The sequence below is a fragment of the Neovison vison genome, chromosome 2, assembly GCF_020171115.1.
Source record: "Neovison vison isolate M4711 chromosome 2, ASM_NN_V1, whole genome shotgun sequence".
In the NCBI taxonomy this organism is placed as follows: Eukaryota; Metazoa; Chordata; class Mammalia; order Carnivora; family Mustelidae; genus Neogale; species Neogale vison.
The window spans coordinates 199943608-199964099 of NC_058092.1; the positions used below are offsets into that span (position 1 = coordinate 199943608).

Sequence of the window (20492 nt, forward strand, 5' to 3'; positions counted from 1 at the left end):
GCCTACCAGACTTGCCAAGGGGTGGCTGTGGCCCTTCTTTACCCCTCATCTACTCCTGCAGCTGCCCCAAAGCTTCCTTAGGTAAATGCTGATGAGACCTCAGTCCCCGAGAAGTGAAGGGAGGTGGCGGGTGCAGAGGAGAGCTCTACGCATTTGTTCTCAGGCCACAAGAACCCTGTAGAAGTTGGCAGAAGGAGGACAAGTTCTGATTGAACGAAGGCCCAGCCTTAATGGGGACAAGAGAAGTATCCAATCCTGGACAGGTATTTTGGGGATGTCCCCAAACTTAAGTAGACCCAGAGCGCCACTTCAGAACCTCTTTCCTGAAGTCCATCTGCCCCCAGCATCATTATTCCTCCAATCAGACCTTTTTTCCTCCGCCCAGCCCTCAAGGCCACCTGATAAATAAGGGCAGCATCAACTAAAGAGATTTGATGACTCAGATGAGAGGAGCAGAGCACTCAAAGAAAGAATTTTTTAAGTTTTACCTGGTGCAATCCTAGCTGCCAGGCTTGGGATGCATCAGGCCACCTGTGGAAATGGGAGTTGGAACTGGAGCAGTCCTTGGAGAGTGTGCAGACATCTTATCTTCATGGACCAGCTTCCTGTCTCCAGGAGGCTGGTATCCCTCCAGATCTTCATCCTCAGACCTGTTTTCTCTTGTAAGGCTGCTCTGTTAGGTGTCAGCAGGGCCCTGACCTAGCCTGCTTCCTTCTGCTTCTGTTCTTGGCCTTGGCCTTGCTTCTGCTCAGAACACTCTGCCTTCTATATCACCAGGCTTGCAAACTCACCAGGGGTGTACTTCTCTAGAAAACCTGCCCTGATCGCACATGACATGGCTGACCCGCTCTCTGTCCTATAGTGGGTTCTTTGTGTCCTGTCCGTGTGTGATTCAGAGTGGTCCCTTAGCACATGTGGGGAATGGACAGATGAATGACTCTGCTTTTCCTGTCTCTGATCTGAGCCCGGATTTCTGAAATGGAGAATGAACAGTGCAACGTATCCTCTGAGGAAGCCTCGGGGAAAGGGTCCAGCGAACGGTCGAGTGAGCGGAGCCACGAGAAAACCATAGCACGCACACGTGGAGCGGTGAACGAACGTGTGTGGGAGTGAATGGGAAGAAAGCTCTGATGGCGGAAGCCGTGCCTCAGTGGCCGTGGGCTAGGAGAGGCCCACCCCGGTGGTGCCTGTGTGTCTTTCTCACTACAGGTGATCACATGGGCTCCCTTTCCTCACAGGGTGGAAGCTTTGATGTGGCCGACAGAATGTTCCACAGTGTGAAGAACGCATGGGAGTCGGCCTCTAGGGAGAACATGAGTGACGTCAGGGAGCTGACCCCGGAGTTCTTCTACCTGCCCGAGTTCCTCGTCAACGGCAATGCCGTGGAGTTTGGTGCGTGGAGGCTGTGGTGTAGCCGGGGTGGGCTGGGCAGGGGAGGGATTGTTCCCCCAAAGCTCAGGTAGTGACCAACTTCATCAGTAACTTTGCTGGTCACCTAAATGAAGAGACCCTTCACCAAACCAGTGTGGTCGTTGGGAGGTCTCCCCTCGATGGTGGCCTTCAGTGGTGAGGTAGAAGCCAAGGAAGGACTTGAGGGCCCCAGCTGCCAGGATGTCTCTGAGGCACGGTCCCACCCATCCTGTGAGGGTCCCCAGGCCTCAGTGTGCCGTGAGAAGCCCTGCTTACAACCAGGTCTACGCTGGCCCACTGCGTGACCTGGGCAACCCCCCGCCCCTCTGTGGCCTCGTTTTCCTCCGTGGCCCACAAACAGGTTAAACTGGGCTCTGAGTTGGACCCAGAGAAGCTGGGTCTCCCGGGAGAGATTGCTTACCGGATAGGGTCTAAGGGTGGTGGTATGGGGATGCTGGTGGCTCCTCCTCTTTCCTGTGCTTCCGGCTCCACCCCAGGAGGAACTATGCCATCTCCCCGGTTTAGAGGAGGAACAACAATTTCAGGACACCCCTGTGAGCAGGTCCCCCGGTGGCTGTGTGTGTACCTTGGCAGCTTCCACTGTAAATGTCAGGGTGACTTGTGGAAGGGGCCGTGTGGTCAGAGCCTGAGGCAGGGTGTGGGCCACTGCACCCCCGGAGGAAGGGAGATGGGATCCCTCACCTGATGGGGGGCACTCATGACCTGTAACCAGCATACACCTGCACCCCAGAGCTCCCCTTCCTCGGGACCCTCCTTCCTCCAAACAGCCCACAGGGGCACCTTTTTTGGCACTGGGGATTTAGTTGGGGCTCCTGGAATCGACTGTCCTGAAGGTGTTTACATTCTGTACAGGCATGGAGGAAGGGGAGAGAACATATAAACATATTTATGTAAGTGAAATTCTATCTGATGCTGAGAATTGTTATGAGGACAGAAGGTAGGAAAATGGTTCAAGAGTGATTCAGAGGGCACTGTGTTATTCGGATCTCCAGGAGGCATTGCCTGAGTTGGTGACAGGGGAGCTGAGGCTGGCTGGTAAAGGAGCCCCATGAGGCACGAACCTGTGGGCCAGAGAGAAGCAGGGAAGGTTTTATTTAGTTGTACCTTGAAGGCTCTGGAGGGTTTAAGCAAGACCACAGCCAGTGTTTATCGGGCAACCATCATATGCCTGGAGTTTTTCTAAGCACATTATGCGTATTTTTCTTTTCATCCTTCTACCAGCCCCCTCCCCCGGGGGGTGGCTAACAGGTAGGAAAAGTGAGTCCCAAAGAGATTAAGCAATATGCCCAAGGTTGTGCGGCTAATGGGTAGGAGAGAGACTTGGGCTTGGATCCAGACTCGTTCTATTGTCTGGGGAAGCTGCCTCTAAAAACATTGCTGTCCTCACTTTAAAAATGGAGAGAAAATACATAAATTATAGAGTTAAATGAAGATTCAATAAGATGTTGTGTGCCAAGCACCTAGCATAGAGCCCTGGCATAGTTAGGTGCTCAAAATACAATAGCTTTTACTGTTACTGTGATTATCTCCTTATTTATTGCTCTAGCCCCGAATAGAAAGCACCTGGATAAAAAGGCACAGAAGGTAGGGAGGAAGACAAACAATGACCACACCACTGCCATTTTATAGGCAGTTTGTGAATCAAACACAAACCTGCCTGGGAAGCAAGGAGGGCCTTGTGGAGGGTGGAAGGCTTAGAGACCAAGTAAGAATATTCCAGGCAGATGAGTGGGAGATGCACCAGACAGAAGCAGCAGCAAGTAGTGAGGCCTGTGCAGGACACAGCTCTTAGCCTGATCTGCCTGGAATCAGAAGTCCTAGACAGGACAGTGTGTATCCCCCCTGGTTCCTAGCCCAGTTTGGGCTCCCATTCACGCAAAGCCCTGCTGTTTCTCACCCACTCAGGCTGCATGCAGGATGGGACAGCACTGGGAGACGTGCAGCTCCCTCCCTGGGCTGATGGGGACCCTCAGAAATTCATCAGCTTGCACAGACAGGTGAGTTGAGCAGGGTCACACCAGAGGCCCTGACATCCTGAATGAAGACTGCAGTATCTTCACTCTCCATGGAGGCTTTCTGTGTGAGCACAGGGCTAGTGACAAATGTTTCTGAGGCTCTTATGTCTACAGAACCTAGAAAAGGTGCTGGGCTCCATTCACCAGGTTAACAGGAAAATGTTTGTGTTGTGGGCTCTTCCAAGTGTTCCATTATATTCTGTCCTTGTGCCAGTTTGTTGTGGGAATCACTGGAAGAAATTAATTCAGTTTCTTTTTGGATCGCCTGGGTCAAGTCAGTGTCTTTAGCTGGCCTTACAGTCAGGGCCATGACTGGGCCGTACTGCTCTATATAGCTCATAGAAGGGCTGTAGACCCTGAGGGGCTCCTTTTGGCCAAAGGATTTGCCAGGACTGGGGAATACTTGGCTTCTCAGCCAGAGAGGTTGATGTGGTAGAAGCCATTTTGGGACACATATCCTGGATCAAATACATGCATTAGCATAAACCACAAAAATATATGTGATAATATCATTAGTCATCAGGGAAACATAAATTAAAATCACGGGAGATGACATTACATACTCATAAGAGTGGCTAAAATTTTAAATATGACAAAACCAAGAGTAAGCAAGAATACAGAGCAATCAGAGTTCATTACACATTGTTGGTAAGAAAATAAAATGGAAAAGTCACTTAGGAAAAAACTTAGTAGTTTCTTACAAAGTTGAAGAAGAATTTACCTTATCACCCAGCAATCCCCCTTACATATATTGACTGAAGAGAAATAAAGATATGTTTATGGAAAAGCATGCACAAAAATATGCACCGGTTTTATTCAGACCAGTCAAAAACAGAAAACAACCCAAATGTCCAGCAATTGGTAATGGATAAATAAATGATTCATTCGTGCAATGGAATACTATGGAGCAATAAAAAGAAAGAGATTACTGATACATGGAGCAACATGAATTAATGCAAAAGCATTATCCTAAGCAAAAGAAGCCAAAACTCAAAGCTATGTACTATAGGATTCTATTTATATGACATTCTGGAAAAGGTAGAATTATGGGGACAGATAGTCAATCAGTAGTTACTAAGGTCTGGAGTAGGGAATGATGGAAAAGGAGTACAAGAGAATGTTTTGAGTTGATTTAAATGTCCTATGTCTCTGTTGTGGTGGTGGTTACATAACTACATTCCTTTGTCAGAATACATTGAACTGTATATTTTAAAAGGGTGAATTTTATTATGTGTAAATTATATCTAAAAAGAAAAAAAAATCTGGGGTGGGCCTGGCTAGTAAAAGCAAAGTTGGAATCTTTCCTCTGTCCTTCTCCCTTGCCACGGAGAAAAGTCTTCCCTGGTTTATCCTTGCCTCTGGAAGTGTAGTAATGGTAGGCATCTCTCCCACAACCCACTGGTCTTGAATAGCTGGACCAGAGGTGAACTTAACCTTCAGGTGACAGCAGCCCTCTTCCAAGTTGTTCTCAGAAAATGTTGTTGACCTGGGCTGAGTGAGCAGATTCACTTTACAGGACTGACTGCAGATGCCGGTGGTCTGGTGGGGAGGCAGCTTGATTATATAACCACACAAATAACAGAAAAATTATAACTGCACAAAGTTCTACAAAGGAGAGAAATTCTATGCCATCAGATATAAGTTAGAGGTGAGACCCATGGGACCTGGGTGATGACAACAGCGGGGAGACATCTTCTGGTAGAGTAAAGATTAGGTTGGAGTGTATTAAGGTGTTAATGATCAACATCAGTGAAAATATCAGAGTAGGAATCTCTGAAAATCCTCTACTCCATAAAAGCAATAAGAATAACGGCAAAGATTATCATTAAAAAAAAAAAAAACTCTCCAGAACTCTGGAAATTAACCAGAGGCTTAGAAAAATCAGGGAAAATCTAAAATCAAAATTCCCTTCTCAAAGGAAAAATGACTGAATCTTTGTAAGAACAGCAAGCTTTGGGTTGTTTTAATTTACACTCTTCTCATTTCTCCTCATCTCTGTAGTAGCTTTGAAAACCAACAGCCCACAATAACAGTCAAAACCAAGAGCCTAACAGTCATTGGAGGGTGAAGAATGGGTTTGGAGCTCCTTCAAAGCCCCATACCCAGAGAACTGTCATTAGTTGACCTGTTAATGTTTCCCTGAATGTCCCCACCAACAAGGCTTTTCTTCAGTGACATTTGTGAAAAAATAAACCAGAGACAATTGTTTGACACTGTGGCTGCCAGAAGCAGTGGATATAATTGGGCAAACAACAGACTAACCAAAAAGCTTAAATAGAAAAATTAGAGAATGAGATATTTATTAGGAGGCCTTGAAAAAAACTTCAAAATATATCTGGAATCTAGAAGGACACACACAACTGTAGGGATACTTTCATGCGCAAGGCTGTGTTCATGCTTCTAAGGTCCTAAGCTTCACTTCAGGCTGACATTGAGGCTCTGTGCAAGCAAGATATGAAGTAAAGGCAGAGTTTTTATCAGGTGGTTGCTGCCTAGCTGAACACTGAAGCTTTGTGCTAACACGCACACAAAGCCCCTCCCTGGGGAAAGACTGGAATGCTAATTGGTTCTAGGCATTTAAAGAAATCTTCATCCAATCACAAGATGATCATTAAGCTAACAGAGCAGAAGTTTTAGTGGCCACATACAACAACAACAAAAATACAGACCTTACAGAACTACTTCAGAAAAGTCCTAAATAAACCAGCCAGCAAACAACAATAACAAACAGTAAAGCAACAACAAACCCTGGAGAGAGGGAAAAATCTGATTTCCAGAGCTGATACATCATATTATCTAAAATGCCCAGTTTTCTATAAAAATTATGAGACATGTAAAGAAAAAGAAAGTATGGCTCATAATGGGGGATAAAAGCAGTCAGTAGGAATACCTCTGAGGAAGCCTAACCTTTGGACTTACTAGACAAAGACTTTAAATCAGCTATTGTGAATACGTACAAAGCATTAAATAAAACCGTGTTTAAAGATTGAAAGGAGAGTATAACAATGAGAAAAGATATATAAAGAGATAGAAATTATGCAAAGGAACCAAATAGAAATTCTGGAGCTGAGAATTACAGTAACTGAGATGAAAAATTCACTAAAAGAGATCAATAGCAGGCAGAAGAAAGAATCAACAAACTTGGAAGATAGGTCAACTGAGATTATCCAATCTGGGAAACAGGAAGAAATGAGTGAAGAAAAACGAGCAGAATATATGCACTTGTAGAACACCATCAAACATACCAACATACACAAATTCAAAGTACCAGAAAGAGAAGAGAGAAAGGTACAGAAAGAATATTTAAAGAAATAATGTTCAAAATATCCCAATTTTGATGCCAATTAATTTATACATTGAAGACACTCCATAAATTCCAAGTAGGATAAACTCAAAAAGATCTATATTTAGACACATCATAAATTGTCAGAAAGGAAAGTCAAAGGAAGAATCTTGAAAGCAACAAAAACAACTCATCACTTAAAATGTATCTTCAATAAGACTAACAGTTAATATTTCATTAAAAATAGAGGTGGGGCACCTGGGTGGCTCAGTTGGATGGGCATCTGTGTTTGGCTCAGGTCATGATTCCAGAGTCCTGGGATTGAGCTCTGCAACAGGATCCTTGCTCAGTGGAGAGTCTGCTTATCTGTCTGCCTCTGCCCCTACACATCTCCTTATGCTCTCCCGCTCATGCTCTCTCTCTCTAATAAAGAAATATATTCTTTAAAAAAAAACCACAGAAGTAAGAAGGCAGTGGTATGAAATATTCAAAGTGCTGAAAGACCATCAACCAAGAATTTTATAGCCAGCAAAGCTATTCTTTGATAACGAAGAAATTAAGACACTCTGAGACATATAAAACTAAAAGAACTTATAATTAGCAGACCTGTCCTATAAGAAACACTAAAGGGAGTTCTTCATGCTAAAATAAGACAGTAACTCAAGAAATAAAGGAGGTGAATGATAATAAGGAAACAGAAATGGTAAGGATGGGAAGAGACAATGCACATCAAACCCCAAGCCAGTGCCTGGGACCTAGAAAGTGCACAGTGTAATCATTGTAGCTAACATTAATTACATGGAGTTCACTGTGTACCAGGCATGGACACAAACATAACCTCACATAATTCCACAAAGAAGGTACAATTACTGTCCCCATTTCATAGATGAAGATGAAGGAACTGGGGAACAGAGGTGTTAAGGAATGATCATGGCAGTGCTGGGGCCCAGCTGGCTCCACAGCATGTTCTCTTAACTGCTACACTTAATCTCAACCTCCTGATATTTCTGGTCAGAATCAGCTCTCACTTTTTCTTATATCGATCTCAATAGGACTCAAAGACTTTATTTTCAGTTTTCCATTTAGATATCACTACAAGACATAGATATTTTGAACCTCATGATTATAGCATGGAGTGAATGAGCTAGGATGATGGCAGCAGTCAGATCTGTTTTCCCACTAGCTGGAGGCAGGAATGGGATGGTCATTGGGTTACCCGCATGTCCACCCACTTAGTGCTCATCAAGCTCAGTGAGATGTCACACCTTTCCTGTGCAGAGACAGCATCCCGAGGCATGTACCCCCCTCCTGATCTGTGCAGAGGGCTCACAAGTCCAAGAGAGGCCTTCATTTTTCATGCTCTTTCGGTTTTGGTTCCAGGCTCTGGAAAGTGATTTTGTCAGTGCCAACCTCCACCACTGGATCGACCTCATCTTTGGGTACAAGCAGCAGGGGTCAGCTGCAGTGGAGTCTGTTAATACCTTCCACCCCTACTTCTATGGTGACAAAGTGGACCTCAGCAGCATCAGTGACCCCTTGATCAGGAGCACCGTCCTGGGGTTTGTCAGCAACTTTGGACAGGTGCCTAAACAGGTACAGCATCTATGTTCTGGGTCTTGCTTTCTCAAGAGTGTGTGCATTGTGAGCTTGGGAGTGACTGAAGACATTTTCTCCTGGAGAGGACAAGAGAGGACTGGGGAGGGGAAATGGTCTTCCTACACCTCTCAACATCAAGGATTACTCCTCTGTTACCATCTGATGTTGATGAAGATGATGATGTCGTTAATGATAATGGTGAGGACTACTTTCCCCTGTGGGATATGTGATGGACACTATAGTAAATCCATAGGATTTAATTGTCTATGTGGGTGTCTATGCTGCACAGTTGCTGTGCAGAGCCAAGGAATGGAGACATCAAGTGCTCGAAAGTGACTGAAATATGACGGGCCCTCTGCAAATGTTAGTTACTAGTATGATTCCCTCATTGAATCCCCTCCTAAGCTCTGGGAATAAGGATTATTCTTTTACAGATCAGGAAACTGAGGCTCAGGGAGGTTGAATACATAACTTGCCCACAATTATACTTCAGCAGAGGCCAGAGGTAGAGCTCTACCCCCACCTGGCTGGTCCCACAGCCTCTGCCATGTCACCAGCAGTGGGAGAGTATCTAAGTTCTTCCTCCAGGGCACCTGGTAAAGTTGCTGGGGTCCTATATTGGCCTTTTGCCCCACTGGCTCCATCCCACATCGGGATAATCATGTAGTGATATGAGGTTGTGCGTTCATGGGCGTGTCCTAGTGAGTAGTGGGCAAGAGGAGTGCTTAGTTAGCTGATCCCAGCCTGGTTGGCCCTCAAACTTCAGTTCAGCATGGAAAAGTATTATTCCTAAGGATATCCATTTGGGCTACTAGCATGGCCCCATGGGCTGAGGTCTCAGCCTGGGTGCTCAGGAGCCATGCTGGGAAATGAGTGCATAAGCCCAGCCAATTCCAGGGCCATCTTGGGCAAAGGCCTATCCCATGTGTAACCATGAGGCTTGCAAAGGCTCATCTTATAGTGCAAAATTAGTAACGTCTTTTCTGCCTGGTCTTGCATACCACGCTGCAGGTTTGCTCTGCTCCCAGGGGAGGGCAATGTGAGAAGTGCCTAAGGGTGACTTGGAGAATGAACAGTGCATCTAAAATGTGGGTTTGGCCAAGGAACACTTCGTAGGAAGGAGGGAATTTCAGGAAAGAAGCTTGGGTAGCCTAATGGTTTCATTTTTTTTTTTTTTAAGAAATGAAATAATCCAGATAAAGCAATTAAATCAAAATAGTAGTCGCCCACAACCAATTGTTTCCTGGGTTGTGTCATTGTCCTTGTCCAAAAGCAAAAGATATTTTCACATCCATATGCTCAGAGAGTGCACACAATTTTAGATTCTGATTTCATTTAGTGATGTAGCCTATGAGCTTTTACAAAGATATTTCTAAGTAATTATCAGAATTAGACTTCTTGTAGTGGTCCCAACTAGAGGCAGGATTAAAATACTTCAAAGAGCTTCCCTATGACCCTGCAATTGCACTCCTGGGTATTTAACCCAAGGATACAGATGTCGTGAAAAGGGCTATCTGTACCCCAATGTTTATAGCAGCAATGGCCACATTCGCCAAACTGTGGAAAGAACCAAGATGCCCTTCAACAGATGAACGAATAAGGAAGATGTGGTCCATATACACTATGGAGTATTATGCCTCCATCAGAAAGGATGAATACCCAACTTTTGTAGCAACATGGACAGGACTGAAAGAGGTTATGCTGAGTGAAATCAGTCAAGCAGAGAGAGTCATATGGTTTCACTTATTTGTGGAGCATAACAAATATCATGGAGGACAAGGGGTGTTAGAGAGGAGAAGGGAGTTGGGGTAAATTAGAAGAGGAGGTGAATCACGAGAGACTATGGACTCTGAAAAACAGTCTGAGGGGTTTGAAGTGGCGGGGGTGTGGGAGGTTGGGGTACCAGGTGGTGGGTATTATAGAGGGTACGGATTGCATGGAGCACTGGGTGTGGTGAAAAAATAATGAATACTGTTTTTCTGAAAATAAATAAATTGAAAAAATTTAAAAAAAAATACTTCAAGGACCGTGCACTTGCCATCAATGGGTTCTGCGTGCTGAGGCTGTGACGGGTCTCTGGCCTGTGGTGCCTTAGTCATCCTGCTTGCCAGGAGGGACGGTCTTTATTTAATGCTCAGTTAAAAGTCCCGTTCTGATTTCAGTTTGCACTGATCACTCACCCAGCTTTACTAGGTAGACCAGTATCTGATCGAGGCCTGTCACTGAGCCTAGGCTGCTGTGAGAAGCCCCCTCCACACCGCCAGCTGCTTGCTGAGCCTTGCCTCTGCCCCTGTGCCCAGCTGGGGTCAGCTCGCACCCCTCCGTTGTGGTACCCAGTGGGTGTTTCCATCGAGGAGCAGAAGCGTGGGCCTGATGACTGGAAAACATGGCCCCGTTGGGGACGGGAAGGTGGCGAGGTGGCCTCGGTTGCCCTCTGTGGCAGCAGCAAGATTCTGCCAACAGCATGGCCTTGCACTTCACGTGTTGCCTGGTTATGCAAAAAGTTTGGCCTTAGGGACATTTTGACTGCAGAGATCTAAGAAAAATGAAATTTAAAAAGGCCACTAATGGGGGTTGCCTGTGCTCTTCGGAATGTTTGAATGGATGCCATTAAACAGTTCTGTGTTGCTGCCCAGACGGATGCTCCTGCAGAGAGTTTGTAAGGGAAAGAAGAAAAAAAAAAAAAAAAAATATATATATATATATATATATATATATATATATATATAAAAGAAATAGCTCAGGCAAATGAAGAGAGACATGTGATCTCGAGAGGAAAGGGGGTCATTCTGAGCCCATGATAGGAGAGGCCGCTCTACCGGGGACCAGGGCTCCTCAGGGAGGTCCTCCTGCTCCCAGGCAGGGTGGGGAAGATGACAGTTGGCAGCCAGGAGGGCTCTTTCTGCCAGTCCAGCGCTAGAGCTGCAGGAAGTGGCTGCCCCTCTCTGAGCCCCAGGCCCCTCATCTGCGACCTCCGAGGGCTGATCCAGAGAGTTCTGTTCATGCTCATCTCAGTTAGGAGCAAGCCCGGCTCAGGCAGCACTCAGAGCAGAGCGGCCGCACCGCTTACATGGGGCCGCCGCCGCTGCTGCCTCTGGCCATCTGTCCCTAATGACTTGTGTGGTCTGCGTCTGTCCCCTGTCTCTCCAGCTCTTTACAAAACCCCACCCAGCCAGGACCGCTGCGGGCAAGCCTTCACCTGGAAAGGATGCCGCCCTGCCTGGGAGCCTGCCCAGCCACCCGCAGCCCTTCTTCTACAACCTGCAGGCACTGAAGCCCTCCCAGGTCACGGTCAAAGGTGACTACCTGCTCTTGCTTTGTTTGGCACCCTGCCCCAGAGTTGTCCCTTCAGTGACTGTTGTTCCTTTGGAGGTTCATGGGGCACAGACCCTTCAGGATCTTGGGGTCTGACTTGAGATGGCTGTGTCTCTAGTCACAAAAGGGATCTGGGGAGGTCTGCTCCAGAAATGTGCAGAACCATCTCTGTTAGATCCCGACAGACTTACCTATCTGTCTGTCTGAGACACACATTCCTCCTTCATGTATCTCTTTCGCGCACAGGTGCGCGTGCGCGCGCACACACACACACACACACACACACACACACACTTCTCTTTCTCCCTCTCTCTCTCTCTTTCCTGCACACATACACCCCTCCTCACCTCCAAAACCAAGCGAGGAATTCCCAGATTCCCCAAGGGAGGGTTGCAGCCTCTGCTTCTTGGTACTCGTATTCATGGTTGCTCCCGAGCCCCCGGGTGGGCCTGCAGCCCTTAGGCAGGATCATCTGTCCTGGGCAGATGGCCCAGTGGGAGTTCCAGCCCAGCTGCTTCCTAGAGACACGGTGTGTGGGAGGTCCAATGTCTGCGCCACCTGCGGGCTGCTTGGCTTTGGGGAACTCGCACTACATGGGGCAAAATTCTGAACTTGTATAAGGACTATAAGGTCGGGTTTGTTGGGGTTTTGTGATGTGTCTTTTTTTTCCCTTCAAATCCCAAAACAGGGTCTTTGGCATACCCCGCCCCACTAGATAAGGTGTCTGGGGGGGGCAGGAGAGCCAGAGCCCCCAAGGCTCCTGTGGCTTTGTGCCATCACCCAGACAGCCTCAGCCACTACTCCCCTGGTCTCAGCCCTTAGAGACACTGAAGACCTGCATGGCCACATGTGAGCTTCATGTATGTGTGAAAGCAGGGGACGAACTGAGGCCCACGGCACCCAGTTTGGGACCAGAGTCTAACACGAGTGAGGTCCTCGAGTGACGTGCCCTGGCCAGCCAGCGGCGTCTGCCCAGCTGGTGCTTTGCCAAGTCTGGGTCACCTGCCACAGCTCCTCTCTGGGCCCAGTGATAGCGGGTCTTGTCCTTCGGTGTGTAAGCTCCACCATACTAACTGGGGGGTAGATATGTACCTTTTCTCTCTAGGCTCCGAATCCCCCAAAGGAGCCATTGGCCACATCGTCCCCACCGAGAAGAGCATCCTGGCCGTGGAGAGGAACAAGGTGCTGCTGCCTCCTCTCGGGAACAGGACCTTCAGCTGGGGCTTTGATGACTTCAGCTGCTGCCTGGGGAACTACGGCTCTGACAAGGTGGGCGGGCGTGGGGCACGGGCGCGGGCTCAGGGTCTCGGCCTCCATCTGCTGGGGCAGAGGCGGTTAGGAGACGGGCCGGCCCAAAGCAGGCACAGCTGCCCACACCCCACCACCTCCATGTGGCTGTGCCCCCTGCCTGGGAGGGAAGAGTGTTGTACGGCTGGGCTCAGGGCCCTCGGGGCCAAGCCTCCAGCCTGGGTTCCAAGGAGTGGAGCTCGCAGGTTCTCAGTGCACACTGACACCTCAGAGCAGTCTCTGTCACCACCTGGTCACTCAGCTGCATGGAGGCCGCTCAGACTCGCACTCAGCCTGGGTGGGAAGTCAGGGTTCCTCCGGCCCCAGTCGTGGCTCCAAGTCAAGGGAGAGTCACTGGGCATTCAGCTGGTACCAGAAGCCAACCATCTGGCTAGTCTTCCTCCACCCTTGCTGTGGCCCTGACAGCCTCCCAGGCTCCTTGCCTCCCCGCTCTCCCCCCCCACCGTAATTCCCACCCACCGATCCCATGCATGAACTCCCTGCCCTCCAAGCCCTCTCTCCCCACCGCCAGCCTTCCCTACCACTTCATGAGGCAGCCAGAAACCAGTTTCAGATGTCAGTCCCTCCTGAAAGCTGTCCCTGACCACCTCAGGCTGTCGTTGGCCTCCCCACTCCCTAGAGTATGAGCTCCCTGGGGACAGGCTTGAACTGCCTGGATTTTGTCACCAGAGCCAGCCTCCCGAACAAATGACGTGCCCCCACCTCCCCAGTTCCCGTGGCACACAGGGCAGCAGTATCCAGACCTGCCTTTGTCCCTCTGTCACCCTGTCCGGGCTCCCAGCTCTGGGCTGGCCGGGGCACCAGTGCTCATCCCACTTGTATCTTCTAGATCCTAATGACGTTCGAGAACCTGGCTGCCTGGGGTGGCTGTCTGTGTACCGTGTGCCCAGCCCCCACCACGATCATCACCTCTGGGGCCAGTGCCGTGGTGTGTGTGTGGGAGCTCAGCATAGCCAAAGGCCGCCCAAGAAGCCTGCACCTCAGGAAGGTATGGTGCCTCAGGCGGGGATGGTGCCAGGGTGCTGGGGGGGGTGAGTGCATGGTCTGGTGTGGCCCAACTCCCTGAGCACTGAGAGCCCCGCCTCACTCAGGAGCAGAGAACACAGTGAGGACCTGGGGGGTGTCACACGGCTCTGTGCCACGAGGGGGCCACAGTTTCATGCCTGTGGGGGATTTGACAAGCCCGCAGGGCAGGTACCCCCATGGAGACCCATGCCTCTGGGAGAGATGCCACTTGCGTGTGCCGCAGAGCCAGGGAAACCAGATTCCTTGTGCTGGAGAATGTTTTTGACCATATGCCAGGGACATGCTTATGCCCACAGCCTCGTTTTGCTTTCACAATAGCCCTGTAAAGTAGGTACTGTTATCATCCAGACTTCACCACTGGAGGGGGCGGTGGGAAGCAGGTGCAAGGAAGTTAAGGGACTCGTCCTAGAGGCAGGCATGGAGAGGCTGTTTCAGAACAGAAATGGTTGTGCAGGAAGAGAGCAGAAGCAGGGGAGAGTGGACTCCTTCTGGTCCTGCTTCTGGAATGAGCGCTGCTCTAATAAGAAGCCGAGTGTCCTTACTGTTTACTTAACGACCCCGTACATTCATCTTACTCCTGTAAAGCACACACAGTTATGCCCACTTTCTCAGGAGGACACTGAAGCTCAGAGAGAGAGCGAGTTTGCACTTTAATCTCGGTCGATCTAACTTGAAACCCACGCTTCCTGCTTGTGCACCCTTGAACTTGACTGAGAGTATAAGAGTATGACTCAACTCTAAAGGGCAACTTATGTTTCTATCTGTCTTGTAGTTAGCCATAGAGACCCTAGATAACAAGAAACCCAAAAGAATCATACAAAACTCACCATGGGCCACATTTCCTAAACTAAACGTTTCACAGGAACTGATCCTGGGTTCCTCTGGATGCTTTTGCAGCCCCGCCCAACACAGGGCCGGTGCACGGTGGGCTCTCAGTGAACGTGAAGAGAAGTCAGTGTTGAGGGGGCTGATGAACCCTGCAGGGGCAGTGGCACCTGCTGGAGGGGTTGGGGGGGGCAGCAATGTGGGCCAAGTGCAGGCTGCCTTCACCAGACTCTCCAAGGTGGTCCTCCAAAGCCAACCTCGGAGCGCCCTGCTTTTTCATGTTTTCATAGCATTTTGGGTTTCCCAGCTCTTTCCATGAATTGCAGTCAGGGGGCTGGGTTCTAATTCCAGACCCGAATAAAGAGCCCGTGCATTCCTCTGTGGAGCATTCCCCTGACCAAGGCACCACTGTGGGGACAGCCAGAGATCCAGCCTGAGGGCAGAACTGTCCATGGCAAGTCAGGGAAGGGGCCTCCCCCTGCTGCTCTGAGGTCCCTTTTAGAAATGAAGATGAACTGTAAAAGCCCCGGTATCGACAGCCTAAAAATGTCATTCATCATCCTCTCCTAGTTATAAATCAATAGGGAAAGGGATAGGGAATCCCACCCGCTCTTATCTCCTAGGTGAAATAGAACACTTTCTCATTTACCTGTAGGGGCTGACATGGCCTTGGGGATCCCCCAAGACCCCCATCTGCTCAGTGAAGGGATCTGTCCCCGACTTGTTGACAAAACCATCATTAAATAGTTTCATAAACTGTTTTTAAGGGTTTTTTAAAGATTCTACAACATGAAAGACAAATTTCAAATTCACTTCAAAGTCGAGCAGTTCTCTCTAATCCCTATAAAAGTTTTCATTGTTGCTCCTGCCCTCCCCAGATATACATATTTATACCATTCTGATCATTGTGCAGATATGTTTATTCTATCTTCGCCCAGCCTATCCAATTGGTTCTGCTTTTCCACAGTCTCTATAATTTACATTTCAATTTTCCATATTATTCCATTTCCATAAAATTACATCTCAGTTGTTTTGTTATGTCTAGCGCACCACAGTTTAATAAACCATTTCTTCTGAAACTAGACAATTACATTACTCCCACATTTTAACTATTTTAAAGAGTGCTGTGGAAAACAGCTTATACAGATTGCTGTTTGCTTCTGATTAATTGTTTCCTTAAAATAAATTTCAAGAAGTAGAATTACCAAGCAGGGACATAGTGCTTTATCTCCAGTGGTCCCATAGCTTTTCGGTGCCACCAATGACTCTGCGTGCCTGTCTTGCCACAGGTGTCCAGCATGAGCAATTATTTCTCAACGATTTTATTTATTTTGTGCTACTTTAGTTAGGTATTATGATATTGTGCAGTTATTTTAATTGGCCGCGGAGACAGGTACAGCTGTAGTCCCCTCCCCACCCTGCCCCTTTATTCTGGTTTCACTTCCTGTGGTCTCTGTTACCCGCCGGTCAGCTGTGACCTGGAAGCAGATGCTCCTCCTTCTGACTCATTGTTAGGAGGTTAGTAGTAGGGTAACACCGTTTCATGGTGCCTGTGTCATTCCCCTCATGTCATCTTGTCAACTCACATCATCACAGGAAGGGGGAGTACAGGGTCTGATAAGATTTTTCAAGAGAGAGAGGCCACATTTGCATAGCTTTTATTACAGTATATTGTTATAACTATCCGGTTTTATTATTAGTTATTGCTCTTCATCTGTTGCTGTGCCTAATCCATAAGTTAATTTTTTTCATAGGTATGTATGTATAGGAAAACAAAAACACAGCAGACATAGGGTTCAGTACTATCCAGTTTCAGGCATTTGCTGAGGGTCTTGGAGCCCATCCCCCATGGATAAGGGGGACTACTGTTTTCTGAGAAAACAAAAGAGCCAGTAGGGAACACATTTAAATCTGCTGTCCTCTTCGCTGATTTCCCCAGCCTTTCCCAACAGCGGTGGCTGAGTGCCTGAAGTGGGAGACAGTAAGCCTGACGTGGGTGGGCCGTGTCTGCACGCAGGCTGGTCCCCCTCACTCTTGGGTGCCTTCCCTCAGAAAGCAGCAGACTTGGCTCCATTAATGGACAGCACGCATGTGGGCCCTTGGGCTCAGAGCTTCTCCTTCTGAATCCCCAGCCCTGACTCCAGAATCCCCTGGCTTACAAGCTTTGGAGTCACCGTGTCCCCTGCAGTCAGAACTTAGTCATCAGAGCTCCGGGAAAAGCCTCTGCTTTTCTCTTCATTTAGACAGCTTCCAGTTTCCTAAGATGACCCAGTCCCTCTTCTGTGGGTCACAACCAGAACCTTGCCAGCACAAGCTGCTTAGTGCCACATTAGGACCTATTAGAAACAAACAGGGATCCTTGGCAGAACTTTTAATTGCAGTGTCCAGGCAAAGTGACAGCTTTGAATAATGAAGCTCAGCCTCATTGACCCAAATGAGCGAGCAGTCATCTGTCCTGAGGGCGGAGGTTTACCGCTAGGTAAGCCAGGGTAATCACCTTTCAGAATGCGACCTCTGCACTTCTCTGACTGATTCCAGAGAACAGAACGGCAGCACAGGAGCACGCAGAAGCTCTCAGATCAGGCTTACCTGGCAGCTTCTGGGACGGTTGTAATGGAAACCACACTGTTGCCAGCAGCAGTGGGCCTGGGGGGTGTCAGGTCACCCCAGCCCCTCTGCCATGCATCCCTGGGGAGCAAGGGCTCTGCCCTTATCTGGATAAGGAGTGTCTATAAGCCAGGCCAGAAGCAGCACAGGCCAACCTGAGGGCCAGGACCAAGTTGCCAAGTGGCCAGACGGGCTATGAACCCAGACCCATCACACATGAAAAATGACATGTTTTTTCACTGTGACCTGACCTCCCTGCCTTCTTCCCATTTTAGCAGGCAGACGCATATTTATTTCTGAGGCTCCCTTGGTGTGATGCTCAAACTTGAGCATGGAAAAACATTTCCTGGAAGACTTATGAGAACCCAAGTTTTGGGGCCTCAACCCCAGAGTTTCTGATTCAGTAGGTCTTAGTAGAGCCCAAGAACTTGTATTTCTAATATCTGGGCACATGCACCTGGTTGGAAGGCCACATTTTGCAAATCAGTGTCCTTTCATATGACTAACCAGATGCAAGACAAGTGCAGGTGAGCACACAGCAAGAGGGTGCTACTGGCCTGTGTTTCACTTATGACAAAAGGACTGCAGATCCTGGCTGGGCCTCAGCACCCAGAGATGAATGGGACTGAGCTGAGAGGCCAGCATGGACACACGCACATGCACACTCACACAGGCAGGAGTACACAAACCACAGACCTTGGAATCACAGAATCACCCTGAATCTCTGTTTCCTCCTCTGGGACCCAACAGTGAAAGGGAGGGCTAGATATCTCCACAAGTAGCTGGATTGAAGGTCCCTCTCATAACCTGTGGGTCTGCCTCTTGTCCCCAGGCCTTGTATGGACACACCCAGGCTGTCACATGCCTGGCAGCGTCGGTCACCTTCAGCCTCCTGGTCAGTGGCTCCCAAGACTGCACCTGCATCCTGTGGGACCTGGACCACCTCACCCACGTGGCCCGCCTGCCCACCCACCGAGAGGGCATCTCTGCTCTCGCCATCAGTGATGTCTCGGTACGGCCCTGTCTCCTCGATGTCCGGGAGCCTGCTCTGCAGCGTGGTGTAGTGCCCCAAGGGAAAACCCGGGAACATAGAGAGGCTGACCCCCCAAGAATGTGAAGAGGCTCCCGGATGTGTGGAGTAGTCTTTACTCAGGCAAAGTGGAGCCCTCGACATATGCAGCAACTCAGGCTAGATTTTTTTTTTCCGTTTTTATTTTTCTCCCTCAGGGGGATGGGGGTTGTGGGTCGTGCGGGTGGTGGGAAGTGTCTGTTCTTGCACAGGCATGAAGTTGGCTTTGGTAAGAGATCTGCTCGGCTTGACTAATTCAGCTCAGTGACGGCAAACCAGTGTTAATTCAGCAGGTGCTTCAGGTCTCTGTAACAGGAAGTGCTTCTCCTTTGTCCCTCCGAGCTGGCCGCCATAGATGAGCCTGTCAGGAACATGTGTGTGTGAGAGAGAGACAGATAGAAGAGAGAGAGAAATATTTATCTAAACCTCAGTGTGGAGTTTCTCACAGGCTGGTATCCCCATTTTAGAGCATGGGGTTCCCTAAGAATTCAAAGCCTCTGCATCTACTCACAGAAACACCCAGATCAGTGCATGGACAGAATGAGCGAGGGGATAATAGAAGGAGGGGGAGATGATCAAGAAGGTTCCTGGTACCAATTTTAGTCAAAAATGGTCTCCATGTAGGCCTGATCCAGGATGAATGTTGCATGGGCAGCTAGAGGATAGATGGATGGATGGATGAATAGGTATGTGAGTGGATGCATGTTGGGTGAATTAGTGGGCGGATATGTAGATGGGCAGATAGAGCGTGGGTGTGTGAATGGATAGATGGGTGGATAATGAGTGAATGGATGAATTGGGGGCTGTATAAGGAAGGGAACCAAACCCTGATCTGAGAGAGTGTAAAACCCATAAATAATGTCTTCAGTCCTCAGAGAAGACTTAACATCAGGACAACTTGTTGACTTCAACTTGTCCTGCTGGGCCTGGTGCTGGGTACTGGACAGAGATATATCAGACATGGTCATTGGCCTCAAGCAGACTCTATATCAAAGAATTCAGGAAAGGACATAATGGACCCCAGTCCAGGGAGCTATGGAGGGGCACTGAGTTCCCTACATCCCTTTGATGGTTAGGGAAAGGCTCAAAGTCGTGTCTCCAGCGGGTTTATGTGGTTTCAGTAACAGTGACCACCACATCATTGGCTGTAACATAGATAAGGACTTAAGAAGAAAACTCTCAGCATAAACATTACAAGAGATTAAATGGGGACATTTTTCCTCAGAAATTCCCTTCAGAAGGACACTGTCCAATTTTATGATCCATATACAATCATCCAAACCTCTTTCCTCACCCTCCACCAGTGATATGCTGATTTTCTTCATGGATACAGGGCTGGCCAGCCAGGTATAGGCCCCATCTCCAGAGCCAGGGGCAGACTCCAAGCTAGGTCTTCTATGCTAGCCAGTATATGGTCAGTGAGAGGGCTGTGGGAGGAGCCCAGAGGGTGAGCCAGCCAGCTTGTGTCAAGGAAAGCAGTATCCAAACATGTGATTGCAATACGAAAGTCGCCAGGAATCTGCAGTGTGTGAAAACACAGCAGATCTAAGAGCCATCTGGGAAGAAGTGGGTGTCTTAGAAGATATTGGATTATATTGGTCAGTCTTCAGAAGAGAGCAGGATAACCGTGCTTCGGTGTATAAACTCTGGCAGACCAAGGGGCAGCTGGGCAGGCAGTGACCCCAGCATGGAGTAAAGCCGACTCTCATGGTTGCAGGGCACCATTGTCTCCTGTGCGGGAGCCCACTTGTCTCTATGGAATGTCAATGGACACCCCCTGGCCAGCATCACCACTGCCTGGGGCCCTGAAGGAGCCATAACCTGCTGCTGCGTGCTGGAGGGGCCAGCATGGGACACAAACCATGTCATCATCACTGGGAGTCAAGACGGCATGGTTCGGGTAGGTGTGTCTTGGGCAGAATGAAAGCATGGTACAAGAAAGTGTATTTCTCTGTTTTGCTCACTTCCTCCAAGAGTCTAAATGTATAGGCTGCATTTGAAACCACGAGCCATACCA

The 20492-nt window shown here is 48.6% G+C and overlaps 1 protein-coding gene across 1 annotated transcript in view; it reads left to right on the plus strand.

Moving 5' to 3' along the window:
• Window positions 1-20492, plus strand: part of WDFY4 (WDFY family member 4) — a 268432-nt gene that overhangs the window by 240725 nt on the left and 7215 nt on the right. The window contains exons 52-59 of the mRNA XM_044240003.1: window positions 1239-1392; window positions 3337-3428; window positions 8110-8322; window positions 11476-11623; window positions 12725-12909; window positions 13778-13936; window positions 18239-18418; window positions 20193-20375. Of these exons, the coding sequence (XP_044095938.1) occupies window positions 1239-1392; window positions 3337-3428; window positions 8110-8322; window positions 11476-11623; window positions 12725-12909; window positions 13778-13936; window positions 18239-18418; window positions 20193-20375 (1314 nt within the window). The remainder of the gene's footprint in view (window positions 1-1238; window positions 1393-3336; window positions 3429-8109; window positions 8323-11475; window positions 11624-12724; window positions 12910-13777; window positions 13937-18238; window positions 18419-20192; window positions 20376-20492) is intronic.